Below are 22,057 nucleotides of genomic sequence, written 5' to 3' on the forward strand. Positions count from 1 at the left end.
TCCATGCATTCTGTGTTTGGCGCTGGGTTTTTCAGATCCATGTGGGGAAAGCCCATGAACCGGCTAAGTATCTGGAAGGAAGGCTGGTGAGAGAAATGATGTGCTCATAGACACCTCTCAACGCTGAGTCAGAAAGGAAGGAAAACCTTTGCCTTCCTCCCCTCTCGCTGTCCCCACAGCCCCCTACCCTGTATGCTGCACTGACCAGGGCTCATACCCCTCACCCTTGTTTGTGTTACTCAAGTAATGGAGCTGCACCTCGGGCCAAGGTGTTCCCAGGTTCCTCTTCCTCCTTCTCCAGTTTCAGTACCTGCACATGTCCTTGATGGGACACGCGCTAGTCTGAAGGAGGCCCCAGGATGGAATTTGTAGCTTCACGCTTCTATGAAAGGCTCTTGAGCATCCAAGCCTCTCCCAGCCTCCTCCCTTCCTTTTCTGTTTAAGCTTTTTCGGCAGCCAAAGGGGTGAGGGAGGGAGGGGAGAGAGAGAGACAAACAAACAAAGAGCCTTCTCTCGTCTCGATACAAACAAGGTAATTGTGCGAGAGATTTAAAAAGTGAGATTTTTGTGTGTGGTGTCTTTCCTAAGAATGGCACCCAAGGCTGCTGTCCAGGCCACGTGGCTTGTCAGAGGTGTTGTGTGGCTCACGCCTTTGATCCTTCCAGTGGAAAGAGTGGCCTCTTCAACTTCTTTGACTTCCAATTTCACTCAGAGGGATAAGCTGGTGTAGGGACTGTCTCCATGTAACAGATGCACTTGCTTTTGTGCGGATGGTGGTTCCCAAACAGTGCTCAGAGGAGGACCTGAAGGTCGCTTCCAGGGATGCTTAGTCAACTGGACCAGACACTTAACTCAGGCCTAGCAGTATTGGGGGATCCCAGTGTTAGCTGGGGCAGTGCTGGCTGCCTTGAGGGCTCCGCCCTGCAGTGCTCAGCATCATCACGATGCCAGGGATCAGAGCTGGGGTCTTGTGCAGGCCAGGCCAGTGCCCCTGACCCCTGTGTGCCTTCCTTGGCGCCAGCGCTTGCTTCTTGAGTGTGGAAGGAGCTTCTCAAGTGGTGCTCAGGCAAGGTTGTCCACCCCAATTCTTTTTTTTTATTATTGTTTCTAAACTTTTGTTTGTTTGTTTGTTTTTTATTATTAGTGAAACACCATGAGGTACAGTTTTGGATTTACAAATTTTTGTGCTTGGGTTTCGATTATACAATGATCAACTACCCATCCCTCCACCAGTGCCCATTTTCCACCACCATGGATAATATCCCTCCCACCCCCATCCCTCCCATCCCACCCTGCCTCTGTGGCAGGGCAATCCCTTGTGTTCTCTCTCTCCTTTTGGTCCACCCCAATTCTTGACCACCCAGGCTGGAGGCTCAGTGCCAGGGTCTAAGGGTACCCAGCGGTGCTAGAGATTTCCCAGGCCAGTGCTAAGCGGTGTCCAGGGTAGCACCTGGCAGTGCTTGGGGGAACCATATGGCGCCAGTGATCAAGCCAGAGTTAGCCATGCCTTGCATGCACCTTGACCCTTGAACTCTACCTCCTGGCCTCCTACACTTGCTTTTGTATCAATGTCTATTTTTTTTTGTGTGTGTTTTGGGTCACACGTGGCGTTGCACAGGGATTACTCCTGCCTCATGCACTCAGGAATTACTCCTGGCAGTGCTCGGGGGACCATAAGGGATGCTGGGAATCGAACCCAGGTCGGCTGCATGCAAGGCAAATGTCCTACCCGCTGTGCTATCGCTCCAGCCCCCCAATGTCTATTTAATTACATCATGGAATAAAGGAATTGAGGGAGGAGCTTCTTAAGCAGCCCTCAAGGGACCCAGGGGCCACTCCCAGAGCTCTTAGGGGTCAAAGCTTGTACCCTACACACTACAGTACCTCCCGACCCCTTTTAAGTTGTTGACAGAGAAGCCTCTAGTAGTTTCTGCCCTTTCTTAGAGATTGGTGGTGGGAATCATGTGACTCTGTGGCTCTGTGAAACTGTACCATGGGGCAGTTCAGCGCTGTGATGCTGAAGTGGGATGGTCCAGCCGTGAACAGTCAGCTCCAGGCCAGACCTGGAGCCATTGTGTGCCCCTCTGACTCCCAAGAAGGGTTCCGACTGGGAAATTGCAGGTTTCAGGGACTCCTTTTTGGTCTGACGCACATAACTTTAAAGCTTGGTCCCGCTCCTCTTGGCATATTTCTGAATCCTTCATTTGTATTCAGATTTGAAAGTTTAATATAGCCATTTTATGCATCATAATATAAATAATTTGCCAATGACTAAATGTCCTTTTGGGGGCTGCCATGACTAATTGGTTCTCCTTGAACTTGTAAGATCTGCCAAACTGTTGTCAAATGAATCCTTGAGCATCCAAGCCTTTCAATTTGTTTCATGGGGAACGTGTGGGGACTCTGGAGGCAAATTTAGTTTTTATTCTTTTTGTACATGCTCTTGCTTTCATTGGACAATACTGCCATGTCTGTCCAAGGCCAAGGAACAACTTGATTAGACAGTAACAAGAAGTCTCACAATTTGTTGTGAGATATTACTGGTGCCCACTGGAGCAAATCGATGAACAATGGGAGGACAGTGCTACAGTGCACTGCTACAGTGTGTGGTGAGTGAGAGAGTTGGTTTAGCTGGAGAGGAATTTGCTGTTGCTAAGTAGGACTTAGTATGACTAAGTTTCTATCCTTTTGTTGTTGTTGTTGTTTCTTTGTTTGTTTTTGGACCACCCACCTCCGTCCTGGGTCTGCACTCAGGAATCACTCCTGGAGGGCTTGGAGGACCACATGGGATGCCAGGGATGGAATGTGGCTGAATGTGCCACATTGTTCTCTGGTAAATTGGCTTCTCTCTCTTTCTTTCTCTTTCTCTTTTTCTCTCTCTTGGTTTCTGGGCCACATTCCATAGCACCTTGCCCAGGGTACTATGGCTCCAGCCCCTGGAAAAATTTCTAACTAGTCTGTGGCCATATGGTCCTGTGTCTCTTGTGTCTCAAACATGCTCCAGGCAGGAACAAAGGCCAAGGATGCTAGTGATAAACCACCACATAGAGGTGGCAAGACAGAGGGCCTCCTGCCACCGCTATGTTGTGGGTTGTGGGTTGATTTCGGTGTTCGAACTCCCGCATATCCCTAGGGAGTCTTTCTCTCTTCAGGCGACTACATTCTTCCCCAGGGTGAGGGCAGTCACGGGCAGTGAAACATCTCCCCTCACAGAGCTGCTGACAGGAGCGAAGGGGAAGCTAACTGCATCTTTCAGGAAAGAGACCTGTTGGCACTTTCGTCAAATGGGCGGTTCCAACGCCTCTCCCTGTGGCTGAGTTGGCTGCACCGCTTCCACTGAGCTAAAGTAACCCCATTACCCCACCCGGGAAAGAAGCAGGGGTGAGGGCAGATTTCCTTCCCGCAGCCTTGATGGCCAGGGGCCACTGGATGTCTTATGGACAGACACTTGCCAGGGAGCCCACTCTGAGCAGGGCTTCTATTCCTCATGGCCCCTTTTAATGAATTTGCTCTGGGTGTACCATGCCACCCATATGTGGCCAAGAGCATGGGTCAGTGAGCGCTTCTCAGAGCCGTAGTTGGACAGGCGCTCAGGCCTTCTCAGACGTGCCCTGAGCTCTGAGCAGCAGGCCGTGGGCAGCTGGCTGGCATTCCCCCTCTAGAGGAGAGGCACCAGGTGGGAAAGGGCTCAGGGACAGTGTGACCTCCGTGGACACAGCACCACAGTGTTATCTAGTAAAATGGTTTCTCTCTCTCTCTCTCTCTCTCTCTCTCTCTCTCTCTCTCTCTCTCTCTCTCTTCTCTCTCTCCCTATCTCTCTCTGTTTCTATCACTCGGCTTTGGGACCACAACTGGAAGTCTCTCAGGCCTTACTCCTGACTCTGTGCTCAGCAATCACTCCTTCCTGTGCTTGGGGAACCATATGTAACCAACCAGAAATCAAACCTGGTTGGCCAGGTGCAAGGCAACCTCCTTACCCAGTGAACTATCAGTGGACTCCTCTTCTCATTTTTTAAAAATTTAATTTCATTTAATTTTTTATTGAATCACTGTGAGATACAGGCACAAACTTTCACGATTACATTACAGTCATACAATGATCAGGCACCCATTCCTCCACCAGTGTGCGTTTTCCAACACCAATGTTCCCAGTATCCCTCGCGTCATCTCCACCCCATCACACCCTCTGTCTCTGTGGCAGGCACCTTCCTTCTTACTCTCTCTCCTTTTGGGCATTATGATTTGCAATACAGATACTGAGAGGCCATCATGTTTTGTCCTTAGTCTACTGTCAGCACGCATCTCCTATCCCGAGTGATCCCTCCAACCATCATTGAATTAGTGGTCCCTTCTCCATCCCAGCTGCCTTCTCCCCCAGATATGAGGCCAGCTTCCAAATTGTGGAGTGATCCAGTATTCATCAGATAGGACAGTAAAGATAAGGGCCTCTTGTCATTCTCGAGGAAAGAAAACCGCCACAGGGCCAGAGCAATAGTGCAGTAGGAAGGGCCCTTGCCTGGCATGAGGCTCACTCTCGTTTGATCCCTGGCACCAGGTCAGATGTTCCCCTGAGCCCTGCCAGGAGTAACCCCTGAGCACTACCAGGTGTGGCCCAAAAATGAAGGGGAGGAGGAATGACTGCAGAACAAAAAAATGAAACCTCCTAAGTTCTCTGGAAAAGGCTGTTACAGATTGTGTAGTTCTCAGGCAGTTTTCAAGGAAAGACAGCTGTCCCGCTGTCTGCAGGAAGTAGGCAGTGAGGGGCTTGTTCTTCCACCCCAGGCGAAGGCCTGAAGGGACCAGGCGGGCCCTTGCCAGGGTCTTGTCATTGGGTTGCTTAGACTCCTGGAGCATAGCGATTCTACAGAAGGCTGCGTGGTGGCCAGGGCCAGTGTCTTCTCGCCACCAGGGGACTTGATCTCCAGACCCAGTAGTGACTGCAAGATGAATGTCTCTGGCCAGAACAGCCCTAAATTAGGGCTTTCTGTGTCTTGGACAGCTCTGTCCCTCACTGAAGTATGCAGGTAATGTGATGAGAACTTACTAGAATAAAGTTATCTATTTTCCTTTAAAGGGGAGCTTAAGATACCCACTAACTGTGGTTTCATAATAGAACCCAGAGGGCCAGAGAGAGAGAGTAGGGTGGGTAGGGCACTTGCCTTTCATGTGGCCAAACTGATTTGACCTACAGATGGTCCATCAGGCCCTACCAGGGGTGATCCCTGAGCACAGAGCCAGGAGTAAGCCCTGAGCACTACCAAGTGTAGCCCGACTCCATGTCCCCACCAACCTCCCATCAGTTAGAAAATGGAATTGGTAGACCAAACCTCAGTTTGGGCATATGAATTCAGCAGTGATATTCTTGACTCTGAGGGATACCCAGATGTCACCATATAGACTTTGCTCACTCTGACATTTTTTAAATTTTTATTAGTGAGACACCATGAGGTACAGTTGTAGACTTACAAATTTTGTGCTTGGCCCAAAAGGAGAGAGAGAACAAAGGGGAATGCCCTGCCACAGAGGCAGGGTGGGAGGGGGGGTGGGGGGAAATGGGCACTGGTGGAGGGATGGGTATTTGATCATTGTATGACCGAAACTCAAGCACGAAGATTTGTAAATCTACAACTGTACCTCATGGTGCTTCACTAATAAAAAAAAAAAAGAATTAGTTTAAAAACATAAAAAAAAATTTTTGTGCTTGGGTTTCAATTATACAATGATCAAATACCCATCCCTCCACCAGTGCCCATTTCCTACCACCATGAATCCCAGTATCCCTCCCAACTCCCATCCCCCCATCCCACCCTGTCTCTGTGGCAGGGCATTCCCCTTTGTTCTCTCTCTCCTTTTGGGTGTTGTGGTTTGCAAAAGAGGCATTGAGTGGCAATCATGTTTGGTCTATAGTCTACTTTCAGCATGCTTCTCCCATGCTGGGAGGATCCTCCCAATACCCTTTCACTCTGAGATTTTGTGAAATTTTATGACATTCAATTTTGAGGAACATGAAGAGAAAGAACCATTGTGGTCCCTTGAGCATCACCAGGAGTAAATCCCTGAGCACTGCCAGGTGAAGTGTAAAAACAAACAAAAGTTTGTTTGTTCTTTGGTTGTTCCGCAGGCCCATGACCTCCGAAATCACTGTTGTGTTCAGGAGATTTGAGTGACTAGGCCTAAAATAGTAGCCCACAAGGCAGTTGCTTTTGGAAGATTCAGTAGCAAGGAGGGGTGGAGGGCAACTCCTGGGAGATGGTGGTAGCGGAATCTGGAAGGTTTGACCTTCCAGATGCTTGTGTGTATGTTTGAGATGCTTTTACCTTCATCCACATGACTATTACTTGAAGTTGGTGAGTGATTTGCTATTGAAGCTAGAGTAAACACATCAGAAATGTTTCTGCACAGTTGGGCTGAGTGTATACACACAAGTGTTCGGTGTGGGAGGCCTGGGCCTCGGTGTTTACTGGTGGAGGAGGTGCTTTTGCAGGGCTGTGATTTGGTGGATGAGCCTTTTCTCTCCCCCACAGATGCTCGTGTTAGTGCCAAGGGAGGCATTGCTCTTAGTTTACCTGAAGTGCTCCAAGGACCACAAACCACAGCTTAGTGCCTGAGACACTTGCGTACTCCTGAGGCCGCCCCTCTACAAGCACCCCACTGGGGGGCCAGAAAGATGGCACAAAGGTTGACATATGTTTTGCATGCAGAAAACCCAGGTTTGGTTCCAACACCACATGATCCCCCCAGGCATGTCTGCGATCCCTCCCCCAGCATCCTGGTGGGGACAAGTGCTCCTTTATGGTTCACCTTTATCTAAGATACTGACCCTTTACTCTGTGCTTTATTGAAACAGTTTTTATAATGCTTCCTGCATCCCCTGAGTACAAAAAGAGATACTCTGCAGAAAAGCTGCATTCAAGTGGGACAAACCCTCTGTGTGTCTTGAGCTCTCTCCTTGAGTGTCACAGTGGATAACTGGCCAATGGGACTCTGCACCCGAGGCCACACTTACCTGGTGTCAGGGCCTCAGGCCTGTGCTGGGCTGCTCTGTCTGCTGCTGCTGTCTCTTTCCAGGACCCTTTCACTTTACACTCTTACCGTCTCCTCGGAGGCCCTTGCCTTTCCTCTTTCCTCTCTTGCCACCTCTTAGATGGTCATTTTGAAAAGGAGGGACTTTTTGCTCCACATTCTATTCCCAACACCTCAAACAGACTTGAGCATTGAAAGGGCAGTTGGTAAGGTTGATTTTCACCTTCCTGGAAATGCGCTAGAATTCCCCCTATCTAGAATTCCTGCCTCTCTTTCCAGCTGTTTTTCCTCCCTCTGCCTCATCTGTGGTTCAGCTCTGTGGCAGCAGTGCCCAGAGATCTCTGGAGTGGAATTGGGGTCTCAAAATGGCAAAGCCACAGAATGGTTCTCAGAATGTGTGTGTGGGGCGGGGGGGGGGGAGGGGCACCAGGAACTGAGCTCTCTGTCCTGTGCTTGAAAGGGGACGCTGTGACCACTGAGCCATCCCCAGGCCTTAGGATACCTGTTCTTAAAAGACATTATCTGTCACTGTCACTGTCCTCCTATTTTTCATTGATTTGCTCAAGCAGGCACCAGTAATGTCTCCATTGTGAGACTTGTTGTTACTGTTTTTGGTATATCGAATACACCATGGAGAGCTTGCCAGGCTCTGTTATGCAGACGGGATACTCTTGGTAGCTTGCCAGGCTCTCCAAGAGGGACGGAGGAATCGAACCCGGGTTGGCCACATGCAAGGCAAATGCCCTACCCGTTGTGCTATCATTTCAATAGAGTTTGTATTGGCCTCTCCAGATTCACTCTGACTGATCAAAGTCCTCAACGTATATCAGCTCCCGTAGTTACAGATGCACGCGTAACATACATAGGAGATGGCAGGATGTCGTCAGGCCATGCAGTCCCCGCAGACTGACTGCTGAGGCCTAGCCCCAGCAGAGTTTATGTTGCTGTGTTGATCTAGCACCGGGCCTTTCTATAGGGGGTTGATAGAAATTGGTGGAGTAACTCCCAGACCTTGAAGTTTATTTTTTCAATTTCAGCAGTTAGTGTTTAGAGATAATAAATCATGTGTGCCTTAGAGACTGTAAGTCAAAAAATAATGTCTTGAAATTTGGGGGGAAACAGGTATGACCGAAGCATCCTCCTGGTGCTAGCAATCTAGTTTAAGGAATCTGGTAAAGAAAAATAGGGAAAGAACTTTTTCAGGTTTGGGGGCCACAGGCTGCAGTGCCCAGGGCTGGCTACATCTCTGATGTCAGGGATCATCGCTACGGCAGTGCTCAGGAAACTATGAGATTCCCGGGACCTAACATACTGCGTGCAAAGCATTTGCTCAGCCCATAGAGTGCTCTCCCTCTCCCTCTCCCTCTCCCCTACTCCCTCTCCCTCTCTCTCTCCCTCTCCTCTCCTCTCTCTGTCTCTCTGTCTCTCTCCTTCCCTTCCTCCCTTCCTCCCTCTCTGTCCCTCTGTCTCTGTCTCTCTCTGTTTCTCTGTCTCTGTCTCTGTCTCTGTCTCTCTCTCTCTCTCTCTCTCTGGGATCACTCCAGGCAGTGCTCAGGAGACTATGAGGTTCCTGGGTCTCTCTGTGTGTGTGTCTGTCTCTCTCTTTGTCTTTCCCTCTCTGCCTATCCCTCCATCCCATCTGCCTCTCTCTCTCTCCTGGAGAACTTTTCATTTTAAAAAAGATAAAGAGCAATTTTAGTTGTACTCTTTGAAACAACAAAACTGTGGGCTGCAGGAGCAAATGACTTCTTCATAATATGACACAGAGCAACTGAGCTCGAAGGTCCCCATAAACAGTGGAGGATGGAGCAATGCCTTCTTAGCAGCAGGCATGGGTGTCCCCTGGGTCAAGACAACCTGTGGCCGTGTCTGAACAAGAGACTCCAGCGGTTTCCCTTGTTCACTCACACTGGGAACTGCCTCTGCCACTCCAGCTACATTCATCACCCAGATATGCAATTGAAATGTGTCGGGTGTAAAAATCTCGTGGGATCCCTGTGTTCCCACATGCACTGTAGCCAGGAGCTAGCCGTCTTCCTGGTCACTCTTCATGTGAAACCAAACCTAGCTCTTCCAACTCTCGGTGGAAGGCTGCGGGATGTCCAAAGCAGCACAGAACTATTTTCAACATCATGTGCTTCTTTTGGTGGCGGTTGTTGTTATTTTAACTTGTGCCGAGCCTTATTTTTTAATATGTGTTGGATTTGGAAAAAGGGCTTGGGTCCAATTGATTAGAAGTGTGGATGGCTTGCATGTCACCTTTTTTAGGACAGGTTTGGGGGAGAGGTGTCTGCCTTCTGACAGATGCTGTGTGCTGATGGAGAGATGTAATAATCAAGTTTGGTGTGTGCCATGGAGAGACTGATTCATTGTCTCCTAAAGAGGGTGATGCTGCTTCCAGGGGTCTGGAACCATACCAGGGTGCATTCGGAGCCTCTGTGATACAATAATTGAGGACACTGAACTACCCTAAAGCCTACCAAATCTTTCACTGAGAAAAAGGAAAAGTCTAGGCTCAGGGGAACGTGCAAACATTTTATTAAAATTCAAATTCTTGTGGCGGAGGTTTAAGACAATTGTCTTATATGCAGATCTCAATCCCTGGAACTGTATATGGTACTTTGGAGCACCTCTACGAGTTATCTCTGAGCTCAGAGTTAGGAGTAAGCCCTGAGGACCACTGGGAGTGGCTCCAAAAGTCAAATTTTGTTCTTGTTTTGGGGCCACATCCAGTGATGCTCCTGGCAGTACTCAGGAGACTACAAGAGATTCCCAGAATTAGACCTGGGTCAGCAGCAAAGTAAATGCCCTACCTACTATACTGTTGCTCCGGCCTCTAAGATCAAATTATTATAAAGGAAAATAAGTATCCCGCTTTCACTAAAGGATTGTATGGTACTCAAAATATCAAGGTTAAGAGTCCAATTCCTGTGGTTTTTAGCTATTACTGTGTCTCAGGTCATTACTCAGTTCCTTAACAATTCATATCGTAAGGACTTAAACGTTTGATTAACCACTTCTTTGATATTACAAACACAGGATATCCTAATATTTAATTTGTTTCTTTAAAAGTCAGTATTTGGCGTCATCCTATTTGAACTTCGGGGGCAAATAACTAGAAAGGAAAGGTCTGGAAAAGCTATCAGTTAGGATAGTTTCCAATACATGCACCAGAAGACTCACCTACCACTAGCTTAGACATAATAGTTTGGGGTCAGGGGACAGGGGGTTCCAAGATAGGAACTGAGGGATCCCAAACATAAGCAACTCCCAGGTTCTAGAGAGAACATTCCATGCTCTCTTTGCAGGTAGGCATGGCTTCCTTCCCTCATGGGCAAAGTGGATGTGATGCTTTTGTGTTAGTTATGCATTCAGGAGGGAATTTGGAGACCGGCTCTGCTTAACCACAAGTACATTGATGATTTAAGTTCCAGCAAAAACAGAAAGTTTTGCATGGAAACTTTCACTTTGTCCTATTACGAAGGAGTGTGGGAAGGAGGGAAGAAAGGCAGATGGGAAGACCAGGAGCTAAGCGTCAGGATACCTGGTCAGTCATTGGGGCTGAGTGTAGAAGAGCTGCAGAACTTTGATGCCTTCTAGTACGTTCTTAGTGATTGGACCCCAGCAGTGCTGGGTGAAATAGCAAGATGAAGAATGTTTGAGTGAACATGCTTGGTCATACTGTGACATTGTACTATCATCACTGAAGTGATAATAGGTGATATTGTGATACTAGGCACATCACACGGTGCCTTGACCCAGTTGCAAAAAAGCGTTTTCATTTTAGAAACATCTTTCAGTGTTCATGCTGTACATAATGAAGTACATTCAGTGTGTATGCATCTTCTGAAGAACAATAAATAAAAGACTGAGTTCTTCCGCATACTTCCCTTATATGACTCCCCAACTGTCTCTGCTGCTCCTACTAAAGGGAGGGATTGCCCCATATTTCTGACTTGATCATCTTTTTACATTATAGATATAGATATAAATGTGTATGTGTATATATGTGGTGTACGTATGATATAATATATCTAGATATATCATATGCTATATACGTAGTACTGTCCTCCCGTTGTTCATCAATTTGCTCAAGTGGGCCCAGTAACATCTCCGTTGTGAGACTTATTGTTACTGTGTTTGGCATATCAAATATGTCACGGGTAGCTTCCCAGGCATTGCCACGGGGGTGAGGTAGCTTGCCAGACTCTCTTGCAGGGGCAGAGGAATTGAACCCAGGTCAGCCGGGTCAGCCACATGCAAGACAAATGCCCTTCTGCTATGCTATTGCTCCAGCCCGCTATATATGTATGTATATATATTATATATCTATATCACTTGATCACTTGTGATCACTTGATCACTTGTCATCCCATTGTTCATCTGCTTGTTCAAGCGGGCGCCAGTAACGTCTTCATTCACCCCTGTCACGTGATAGTGTAGCCCAATGGCATACTGGGGGCTCTTTCAGGGTCAGGGGAATGAGACCCGTTATAGTTACTATTTTTGGCATATCGAATATGCCATGGGTGTATTGACTCTGCCGTGTAGTTAGGATACTCTCAGTAGCTTGCCGGGCTGTCCGAGAGGGACGGAGGCTTTTGGGGCAGCCTCTGATCGTTTTTACATTACATATCGATACTATATATCGATATGTAATGTATATATCCATATCCATAAGTTTGTTTTTTAAACTCATGTGTATTATAATCACCGTGAGCATAGTTCAGACACATTCCCTGCCAGACCCTCTTGTTTCAACAGATCTGCAGTGAGGAGAAACCTGCATTTGTCACCAGGTCCCCATGACTTTTGAAGTGCTAGTCCAAGGTGCGCTCTTGAGAGCCAGGGCCCAGGCAATGAGCTGGTTTGCTCCTGCCTCTTTATAAATGGATCTGCATTGGGTATATTACTCTGTAGCTTTATAAATGGATCTGTTACAAATGAATCTGTATTGGGCATATTACTGGATAGCTTTCTTTGAAACTGGACATTTTTGAAGCTCCACCTAGGTGATATGGGTATAGCATTTTCTCGTCAGTCTCTAACTGAAGGTCAGCGAGGGCAAGAGAAAAGCAGGAATCCAGTTGGTTAAGGCACTAACAGAAGAAACTCCACGTTCATCAAGCATCTAGCAGCAGGGCCCTGGATCACGTGATTAAAGTTGTCCTTCAAAAGAAAGGTTCTGAGATATCACCTATCACAAGAGACTTGAGGATGCTCAAAGAGATTTAGGAGAGGTCAGACAGTACAGCAGGTAGGGCATTTGCCTTGCATATGACCAACCCAAGTCCAATCCCTGGCATCCCATATGGTCCCTCAAACACTGCCAGGAGTGATTCCTGAGTGCAGAGCTGCCAGGTATCCCCAAAAAGAAAAAAAGAGAAAGATTTAGGAATCCTGGGATACATGAGGGATAGCTGTGCCTGCAATTAGTTGAAATAAGTGTAGCAAAGAAGGGAGAAAGGAAGGGCAGGGATAGTTAAACCACATGGCTGACATGGGTTCAATCCCCACCACCACATAGCGCCAGGAGTAATTCTTGAGCACGGCTGGTATGGCCCAAAAGAGTGAGTAACCCCTTGGATTAGAATGTTTGGTTTGGATTTACACACCTGACCACTTACTGTCCACCCTGTGTTGTCATCCTGCAGGGGATTTCCGAAGAAAGTCAACAGAACTGCCAGGATAGCCTCTGACGAAGAGATTCAGGGTTCCAAGGACGCTGTCATCCAAGACCTGGAACGGAAGCTGCGCTTTAAGGAGGACCTCCTAAACAACGGGCAGCCGGTACTAGGACGGCCAGGGCCTGGGCTGGGCTGTTAGCTTCCCGCCTTAGAAAGCGACCCCCTCACTCTATTGACTTGGGTCCTTGAGAGCTGTCTGCAAAATCAATATTATGACCCCCGAACCTCAACATATTTATTGTAATACTGCTTGAATCTGGGGAAAGGCGAGAGAGTGAAATAGCTTTCTGAGCCAATCCTCACTGCTCCTTTCTTCCCCAGAAACTGCTCTTGGAGTGAAGATAGGCAGCTGGAGACAGAGGAGGGGGGCTTGGGGGAGGGGACTGGTGAATGAGGAATGGCTATATATGCCCTAGTAGAAGGAGCATGGGGTTTCAGAAGGAGGGAGACTGGAGAGAGGGAGGTGTGCCCTAGAGCCTGACCAGGAATTCAAGCATCAAAAGGAGAAGCTGCCTCTGAGACCCGCCCTGCAGCCTCCCCCCAAATTCTTCTTTTGTTTTGTTTTGGTGTTTTGGGCCATACCTGGCATCCAGGGCTTATTCCTGGCTCTGTGCTCAGGGATCACTTCTGGCAGGGTCCCAGGGATTATCCAGTGCCAGGGATGGAACCCAGGTTGGCCGCATTCAAGCAAGCACCTTACTAACTACACTATCTCTCCAGCATCTTCCCCCCTGTTTTTTAGTTTCAATACTGTGAATTATGATATAAATAAGCAGATACAGCCATATATGTGTATATACACATAGGATGTTTTCTCTACTGGATTGACGTATCCTCATCATTTCTTTTCTTCCTCTTTTTTTTGTTCTTGGTTTTTTACTGAATCTTTGTTATTACATCAATATTTTTAAAAGGATGGGGAAAGCCTAGCAAAAAGGATTTCCCAGGAAAAGGAAAGGGGTCTTTGTTAAGCTTCATATGACTTGTCACCAGGAAAGCTTGCCTGGCCCTTAAGCAAAAGAAGTAAAGGGAGTTTTTGTAAACAAACATTAAATCTCTAAATAAAAATTCACACTCGGGATACCATTTCAGAGAGAAAGCTCTCTATGTTAATTATGTCCTCAAGGAATTTGATTGTTAACTATGAGTAAATAAAAATGCAAGAGCACACATTTGGTTTGGTTGGGAAGATGGAAAATAAAGCACTGGCATTTATACTGATTTTAATTATTAGAGCATACTAATCTGACTCTAAGAAGATAAAATTTTTAACGAGGTCTTGTGTTAATTATTCCCTTCACTGGGAAGAGAAGATTTTCACAAAAGAAAAATAGTTTCTCCCTGAAATAAATGATTGCATGTGTAAATGTACATACTCTGGAAGTTTTCCCTGGTTCTGTCAACTACAGCCTTTGACAGATTAAAACAAATACTTCTGGGAACTTTTTAAGCCAGGTAAAGGCATTGCTCCAGAGCTTGTGGGATGGAGAATTGTTTTTTTAAGTATTCCTCTTAAAGTAACACTTCTATAAGTTTTTGTTCCATGCTTTTATATTGATTGGTATCTTTTTTGTACTAAGATTTTTTTTCCCACTTAGCAGTGAATGACATTCAAAATGAGTAGGTTTTCATATTTGAAAGCTTAAAAGATCAAGAAATAGAACCCTCAACTTTTTTCCTAATGTTAGTCATAATTCTGTTTTTCATTTTTGAATTCTGGGACAGGGCTTGCATATCCACATGGCAAAAAGATCTAGAAACACAACTGTAAAGTGAATTTGACTTCTAATCGTCGCAGGTGCATTTTGGCAAGGAAGAATGATGTCAAATTGGCTATTTAGCTTTTAAGGAACAGGGAGGAAATTATTCCAGTCTCCCCTTTGATGTTAAAGTACTCCTCCATGAAAACATTAGGAAAGCTTTTGAGAGCAGGTATTTAAAACTTTCTTTGAATGCCAATCCATTGATATTCTAACAGACATGAAAAAGTGAGTTTAAATAGAAACAGTAGACTGCGACATTCCATGCACAGAAACCACCTTTCCCTCATGTCTGTCCTCTGCCCCTTCTTTACTAAATGAAACAATTGCAACTTCAGAAACATTGTCATCGGCACTTGTTTCACTTCCTAGTTGAACTGGGACTAAGGGAGCAATGGCAGGAAGTGGTACCTTTACCCAGCATATAGAGTTTTCAATAGAGCTTGCATCTCCATTCAGAAACTTAGTTTATCTGAAATAAGTTTTGTACTTGTTTCAGATTCTACCATAGTAATTTTCCTTTATTTGATCAAATGTCATTTGTAAAAATTCAGGGGGGAGAAGTAGTCTCTAAAAGTTTCTTCAAGACCTATGATTCTAATGTATGTTGGAATCAACAGTCAGTAGCCAGAATTCCCTCATTAGAGCAAAAATGTTGGTGCTTCTTTTGTATAAGAATGGCTTAAAAAATAAAGGTTTGGACTCAGAGGCCAGAGATATAGTGCTTTTGGGGGGATAAGTCTGCCTTATATGCAGCTAAACCTGGTTCATTCTGTAGCATCACATAAATCCCCAGAATACCACCAGGAGTGACCCCTGAGCACAGACCTAGGAGTAAGCAAGCCCCATGCCTTCAGAAAAATATTTGGGCTGAATCCAAGGTGCCAATTGCTATATGCAAAAACATTATGGTTTACTTTATTGATGGGCAAGCAGAGTCAGCCTCTGAGTAGAATCATGAATTGGGGGATGTTCACTTTGGCAACTATCTTTCACAGTCTTTCTGCTAATTCAGTCACATGCTTTGTGGATTATTGCATTTGCCTGCACTAACCTATGTCATAGAGCAGCCTACAAAATGCTCTTAGAGTCCTAGGGCAGAGAGATGAGCTCACTGCCACCACACCTAAATCTTACCTCTTCAAGAACATCGGTGACTATCAACCTTTGAATGCCTGCAAGCCGTTATCATGAACCAGCAGGTGAAAGCCATACTCGAGCATTTTCTGAAGCCTATAGATGCTATGAAAAATACTAAGTTCTTTAAGAAATACTTTGCTGTTTGAATATCTTTTCCGTGTTACTATCAGATGGATATAGAAAATATATTTTCTATGTGGTTTCTTCCTCATTGCTAATATACCCATCTTCAATTTGCACTGGCAGTTGGTGGCTCTGATGACTAATGGTCCCCAACTCTCCCCCCCCCCCCCCGCCCAGTTTCCAACACTGAATTGGGCCATTAGGATCACTAGGGGGAGAGAAAGGCTGGATAAGAGAAGCACAGAAAAAAAAAAGATTCCTCTATCACAGTAGCTGAAGGTGGAGAGAGAAAACACCTGCCTACAGAAAACAGCACAGCTCATGTTGTCATTCTTTTTCAGGAGGTAGTGTGAGATTGTGATATTTTCTCATTGTGTGTTTCTGTGTGATTTGCCATGATTAGAGGTTAACCTATGAAGAGAGAATGGCCCGTCGATTGCTAGGCGCTGAGAGTGCAACAGTTTTGGCTGTTCCCGAGCAGGAAGAGGAAATAGCCAATCAGGTACCATGTTTCTCTGGCCTTCTGATTGTATCTGTGAACACGCTATTCTGGAGTCAGTTCTCTGGAAAGCAGAGGGCAGGCCCAAGCATAGCAGCATAAATGTCATCTCCTGCCTTCACAGCTAGTGTTTATGGAGCTGGGGCCAGCACCGACACTGTGACAATTATTTCAGGCAGTGACACCTGTTCTTTTTATCTTCCTAATGCTCTGTTTATTCTCCTTGCGAGTGTCTCTCTTTTTATTCCTTGCCCTGTGCTTTAATGTAAAATAGTTTTGTCTGGAAAAGCATATTTTTATTTGCCTAGTTTGAAAGAGTGAATGTTTCCCATTGTCACCCTAATATCTGATCAAAGGAAAAATATCCGTGGGCACAAAAGACTAATACCTTTATTGTCCTTCAAAATATATAGAGAAAAATCCCTGAGCAGCAGGAAAAATAAATGCTGTTTTTGTTTTCCTACCACTACCTAAAAAAAAAAAAATGAAGTCATTTCATGGATTGGATTTGATGTTAAGCTCTTTTGTAATCTCTGATGCTTTTATTTGGAAGCTTCTGTATATGGCCTCTGGGTAAAAGAAAGCTTTTTGCAGCAAGTTTAAAAGATCAAGGAAACTCTTTCTCATGTCCATTGAGAAATGAATTTGCCCGAAAATGTGAAGTTTTTTGTGTTAAATGTGCTACCACGAAAATGTCACTTTAAGAGAACTAAAAAATCTTGCTGGATGCTTAGTCTTCATTTCTTTTTCTCTACCCTTACAGGAAATTGGGTCTCCTCGGGCTTCGGTAGGGAGTCCTCAGGATTGTCAAAAGGTTACACTTTTTCCCTTTCTCCTCTTTCTGCCCTTTCCCTCCAGCTGTTGCTTCTGTGCTTTCTCGTTTCCTAGACATTTACCAGTAATGCCTTCTATTCATTGAAGATATTATAACTCTTATATCAAATGAATAAGGATGTCTTTTTTAAAAAAATTAGGGTGTCTATTTTCATTTTATATCAAATGGATAAAATTATTGGTGACATTTTCCTGTCATTTAATTGTAAACTTAAATTTAACTCTGTCTAAACTTTAAATTCCAAGTGTTTCATCCTTCACATGAAAAAGTGCGCTCTCTTAAACTCAACACCTTTAGGCTAATTACAAAAAACAACTTGTTTGTTCTTGGCAGTTTAATTTGTATCGTGACATTTCTTCCCTTCAGCCAATAAATCTTTTTTTTTTTAAGTCTGTTGCCTTTTATATAGGAAAACTCAGTGAAATCAATTATTTAATACTAGAGCAATAGCACGCACAGCGGGTAGGGCATTTGCCTTGCACACAGCCGACCCGGGTTCGATTCCTCCACCCCTCTCAGAGAGTCTGGCAAGCTACCATGACGTATTTGATATGCCAAAAACAGTAACAACAAGTCTCACAATGGAGAGGTTACTGGTGCCCACTCGAGCAAAATCGATGAAAAACGGGAGGACAGTGCTATAGTGCTACAGATAAAAAATAAAGAATATTTTAGAATATGCTGCCTGTTTTCCTTGTACTTTGCAAACAAAAGAATTGGAGATTCCACCCCTAATCACCAGAGGAGAATAGTTATGGGTTTTTTTGCTTTGCTTTTTTTGAGCCAAAATTTTGACTGTTAATCTGAGGAGAATTCCAGAAGGCTATGTGGCTGAGGAGTGAAAAATGCCTGGTGCCATGTTTTCCATTGTTTATTTGATAAATGCTATGCAATATTGCAGCTGCTTGCCACATGTATTCTTCGCCTTCTGGACAGATGCCTTCTGCATCAGCTTTTACCCTACAGAAAGAAACTTGTGTTCCATCATGCTTAGTTTTTTATGAACAATTCAGGGATATATTGCCTTTGCCTTTTGCTTTCTTCTCTCTAGTTCCTCCCACCCAAGAGAAAAGTGAAAGAGATTAATCTTTATACTTTGGGTTTTCTCTTGGCTGATAAGACTTGCAGACAATTTGAAATATCATATATACTGACTCCCATATGTTTTTTGTTTTCTATGGGCTCAGATTGTGTTTTTAGGCTTTATGAGAGAGAGAGACAGACAGACAGACAGAGACAGAGAGGGAGGAAGAGAGGGAAAGAGAGAGGGGAGAAAGAGAGTCTTCTTTGTGTTTTATTGGAGAGGGGGATTGACTCATGAGATGTGCACCTCAGGGGGACTCAGGTTGCTAATATGCTCTTTCTTCGTTTGATCAAGGAATACAAAGTCTCCAGCTGTGAACAAAGACTCATCAGTGAAATTGAGTATAGACTAGAAAGGTCTCCTGTGGATGAATCGGGTGATGACATTCAGTATGGAGATACGCCTGTCGAAAATGGCATGGCCCCATTCTTTGAGATGAAGCTCAAGCATTACAAGATCTTTGAGGGGATGCCTGTAACTTTCGCTTGCAGAGTGGCTGGGAATCCAAAGCCAAAGGTGAGCGGGGAGCATGAGTTTTCCCTAGTGGGCTCTCTGAGGGAGAGTTTTAGTATGTGTGGTAGGAGAAGGAATCTAGACTGCCTTTTCCAATGGGTAAAATATTTGAAGTACTCTGAGTTCCGGGCCATTTTCAGGAGGCGTTCTAAACCAAAAGAAGTAGAAGGGAGTAGGTATTTGAGTTTAAGGAACAGGAACAGAATTGAACAGAATAGCAAATAATTGACAAGGCACTTTTTTGACACTTACATCATGACTGGTGTGATATTATCAGTGATACTCTCCAATGACTGAGATGAGCTCAGTGAGGTTAATTAACTTGCCTCCTGGGGTCAGAGAGCCGCTGAGTGGCCAGGCCTGGACATGTCCCCGGGGCTCTGGACCATACAGAGAGGTAATGCATAATAACCACCACTGCTTTAAACAAGCTTCAGAATATTCATCTAGAAAACCAAGGCTTCCTAGATTTACAAGGAAGGGAAAAGTGGGAAAATCACTGGAAAAGGAGAATCAGGGAATGAGTGTCGGGTTAGGACACAGGTCTTGCATGCACCAATCCTCATTCCATCCCTGGAACACAAGTGCCCCCAAGCACCACCTGGAGTGGCCCTCAAAGCCCCCTGAACAATGCCAGGACTGCCCAGGTTGTCCCTGCATGGTGGACCTTAAGCAGCACTGCAGCCCCCCTCAGGCCCTAGCACTGAACCACGCCTGATTGGCTGAGACTTGCCAGGAGTGGCCCCCTGGCACCTAAGCACTGTGTGAAGTCTTACCAGGTTTTTAAGGATTATCATAGTAGCCTTTGGTACTCAGGAGGCTGACCTGGCTAGGAGCCCTTTTCCTACAGAAATTAGGAGCTCCAGCTAAGAGTTGCCCTATCTTTAAAGGGAAACAGGCATAATCCAGCCAAATAACCACATAGCATTATCTAAAATTTGAAGAAAAAAATTTAAAGAGGTACCCATCAAAAACTCTGAAATTTCTAGGCAGAGAGATAGTACAGAGAGTAAGGCCTTTGCCCTGGCCAACCCTGGTTTGGTCACCAGCACTACATACGGTTCCCCCAAGAATCACCAGAAGTGATCCCTGAGTATAGAGTTAGGAATAAATCTGGACATTAAAACCAAACAACAAAAAAGGCAAAACTGAACTTTAATTACATTATTATATTATATAGAAAACAGCCAAGAAGTTAATATGAAATTCAGTCCAAAAAATTTGACAATAAAAAGTAAATTACTCTCTGGGACAAAGTCACAATTTAGGGCATAACAGACATCTATAGGGTCAAAGGGGAAAAAAACAGAAGTTCACAATAAAACCATCCCAATCATGTGAAGAAATAAATAAGGGAGAAAAATCAGTCGCATAAGAAACAAGGAAAAAGCAGCTCAAACACTGCCAAGTATTGAATTGTCTTTAGGAGAATATAAAATAGCATGCTTAAAATGATCAAAACATGGGCTGGAGCAATAGTACAGTGGGTAGGTAATTTATCTTGCACACGGCCAATGTGGGTTCAATCCCCGGCATCCCATATGGTCCCCGAGCACCGCCAGGAGTAATTCCTGAGTGCAGAGCCAGGAGAAACCCCCGTGCATCGCTGGGTGTGACCCTAAAAGCGAAGAAAAAAATGATCAAAACAGTCTTAAAGTGACTTGAACTCAAACGAAAGAACAGAACAGTCCCCAAGAGAAGGCAGGCTTATTTATAAAATGAGCACCAGAACCACTGGCTGAAAGATGAAAGATACACTCAGAGAGATTGATAATGGAAGAGTGGTGAAAAGAGCTGAAATGAGAATCCTTCAAAAGAAGGGAGAACTGGGGCTGGAGAGATAGCACAGCGGGTAGGGCGTTTGCCTTGCAGGCGGCCAACCCGGGTTCGATTCCCAGCATCCCTTATGGTCCCCTGAGCACCTCCAGGAGTGGCTCCTGAGTGCAGAGCAGGAGTGACCCCTGTGCATCACCAGGTGTGACCCAAAAAGAAAAAAAAAAGAAGGGAGAACTGCTATCCATTAGATGGGAGGCTAGAGTATTAATGCTTGATTGCTCCAGCATTGGTCTATTTCTCAGTCAGGCAAGTTTGACCATCATATTCTTCCCCTAAAATTGCATTCCAGCCCCAGGCCAAGAGCAAAACATAGCAGAGAAAACAGCTTTATGTTTTCAAACCCTGACCTACCCTCCTAATGAATTGAGACTTTTTTTTTTAATTTGCCCTTGACATGCTTGTTCTGAGACATGAAAAGATGAAAAAGAATTTCTAATCTACCCTCTTCAATTCTTGTACCTTCCACTCCCTTCTCCAACTAGCAGTTCTGAAAATGGTATCCAGTCAGTGATAATTTTTTTGGTCCTGGAGAATAATACCGCTTCTGTAAATTCAGAGTTTAAAAATAAATGGTGGGAAAGGTAAAGCTGTCAGATATCAACAATTTATATTTTTAGTGCCATGCATTCAATCTTTTCTGTCATAGATATGGAATTTTTCCAGAAATAATTCAGATTTCAGAGGTCTAAGCAACTGAATCAGAATGTCAGTTGTGCTCTCAACTTGCATGTTAAGGAGGAAATTAAACCAAAGACCCTCCAGTGGGTCTCTTCGAAGTTAGGAATGCTTCTGGTTACAAGGAACAAAATTGACAACAAACTACTTGCTGTGGCGTAAGGGCAGGTTTTCTTTTCTTTCCTAATAACTCCAGAGATGGTTGGCACAGGGAGAATCAACCCTGTAGTCACATCAAGGTTTCTGGAATTGGGGTTCTTTATAACTATCAACTGGGTAGTTCATAAAGGAAATAAAACAGAATATCCAGGCTAGGAAACAACTCAAAAGGGGGCATGTGCTTTGTGTGCTGGAACTCTGGGTTTGAACCCTGGTACCACAGGATCCCCTGAGCACCCTGGCAGTGAGCCTCTGAGCACAGACTCAAGAGAAGCCCCTGAGCACTGCTTAGTGTGGCCCCAAAAGCAAAAGAAACAGGACAAAAATCAGCTTAATCAGCAGAAGAATGTGGACCAATATCTTTGTTTGAAGATGAAAGATTTATAGATAAGGTAGATTGACTATGAAATTAAAATTTATTTTCTCATTTACTTTCCCAGCAACCCAAGTTAAAATGCTATTTGAACTTTTTTTTTTTTTTTTTTTTTTTTGCTTTTTGGGTCACAGCCGGCGATGCCGGGGTTACTCCTGGCTCATGCATTCAGGAATTACTTCTGGTGCTCAGGGGATGGGATGCTGGGAATCGAACCCCGGGTCGGCCGCATGCAAGGCAAACACCCTATCCGCTGTGCTATCGCTCCAGCCACATTATTTGAACCTTTAACTGAGAGCTGACACTTTTAACTTTGATCATATTCCCCTGGCTCAGAAGTAATGCAGCAG

General features: G+C 45.0%; 1 protein-coding gene across 2 annotated transcripts in view; it reads left to right on the forward strand.

Annotated features, from left to right (window-relative positions):
* Positions 1-22,057, forward strand: part of PALLD (palladin, cytoskeletal associated protein) — a 478,687-nt gene that overhangs the window by 430,416 nt on the left and 26,214 nt on the right. For both annotated transcript variants that reach the window (XM_056114259.1, XM_056114261.1), the window contains 4 exons: positions 12,678-12,813; positions 16,137-16,235; positions 16,996-17,046; positions 18,446-18,667. In XM_056114259.1, the coding sequence (XP_055970234.1) occupies positions 12,678-12,813; positions 16,137-16,235; positions 16,996-17,046; positions 18,446-18,667 (508 nt within the window). The remainder of the gene's footprint in view (positions 1-12,677; positions 12,814-16,136; positions 16,236-16,995; positions 17,047-18,445; positions 18,668-22,057) is intronic.

This window comes from Sorex fumeus, unplaced genomic scaffold (assembly GCF_029834395.1).
Source record: "Sorex fumeus unplaced genomic scaffold, SorFum_2.1 ptg000024l, whole genome shotgun sequence".
Lineage (NCBI taxonomy): Eukaryota > Metazoa > Chordata > Mammalia > Eulipotyphla > Soricidae > Sorex > Sorex fumeus.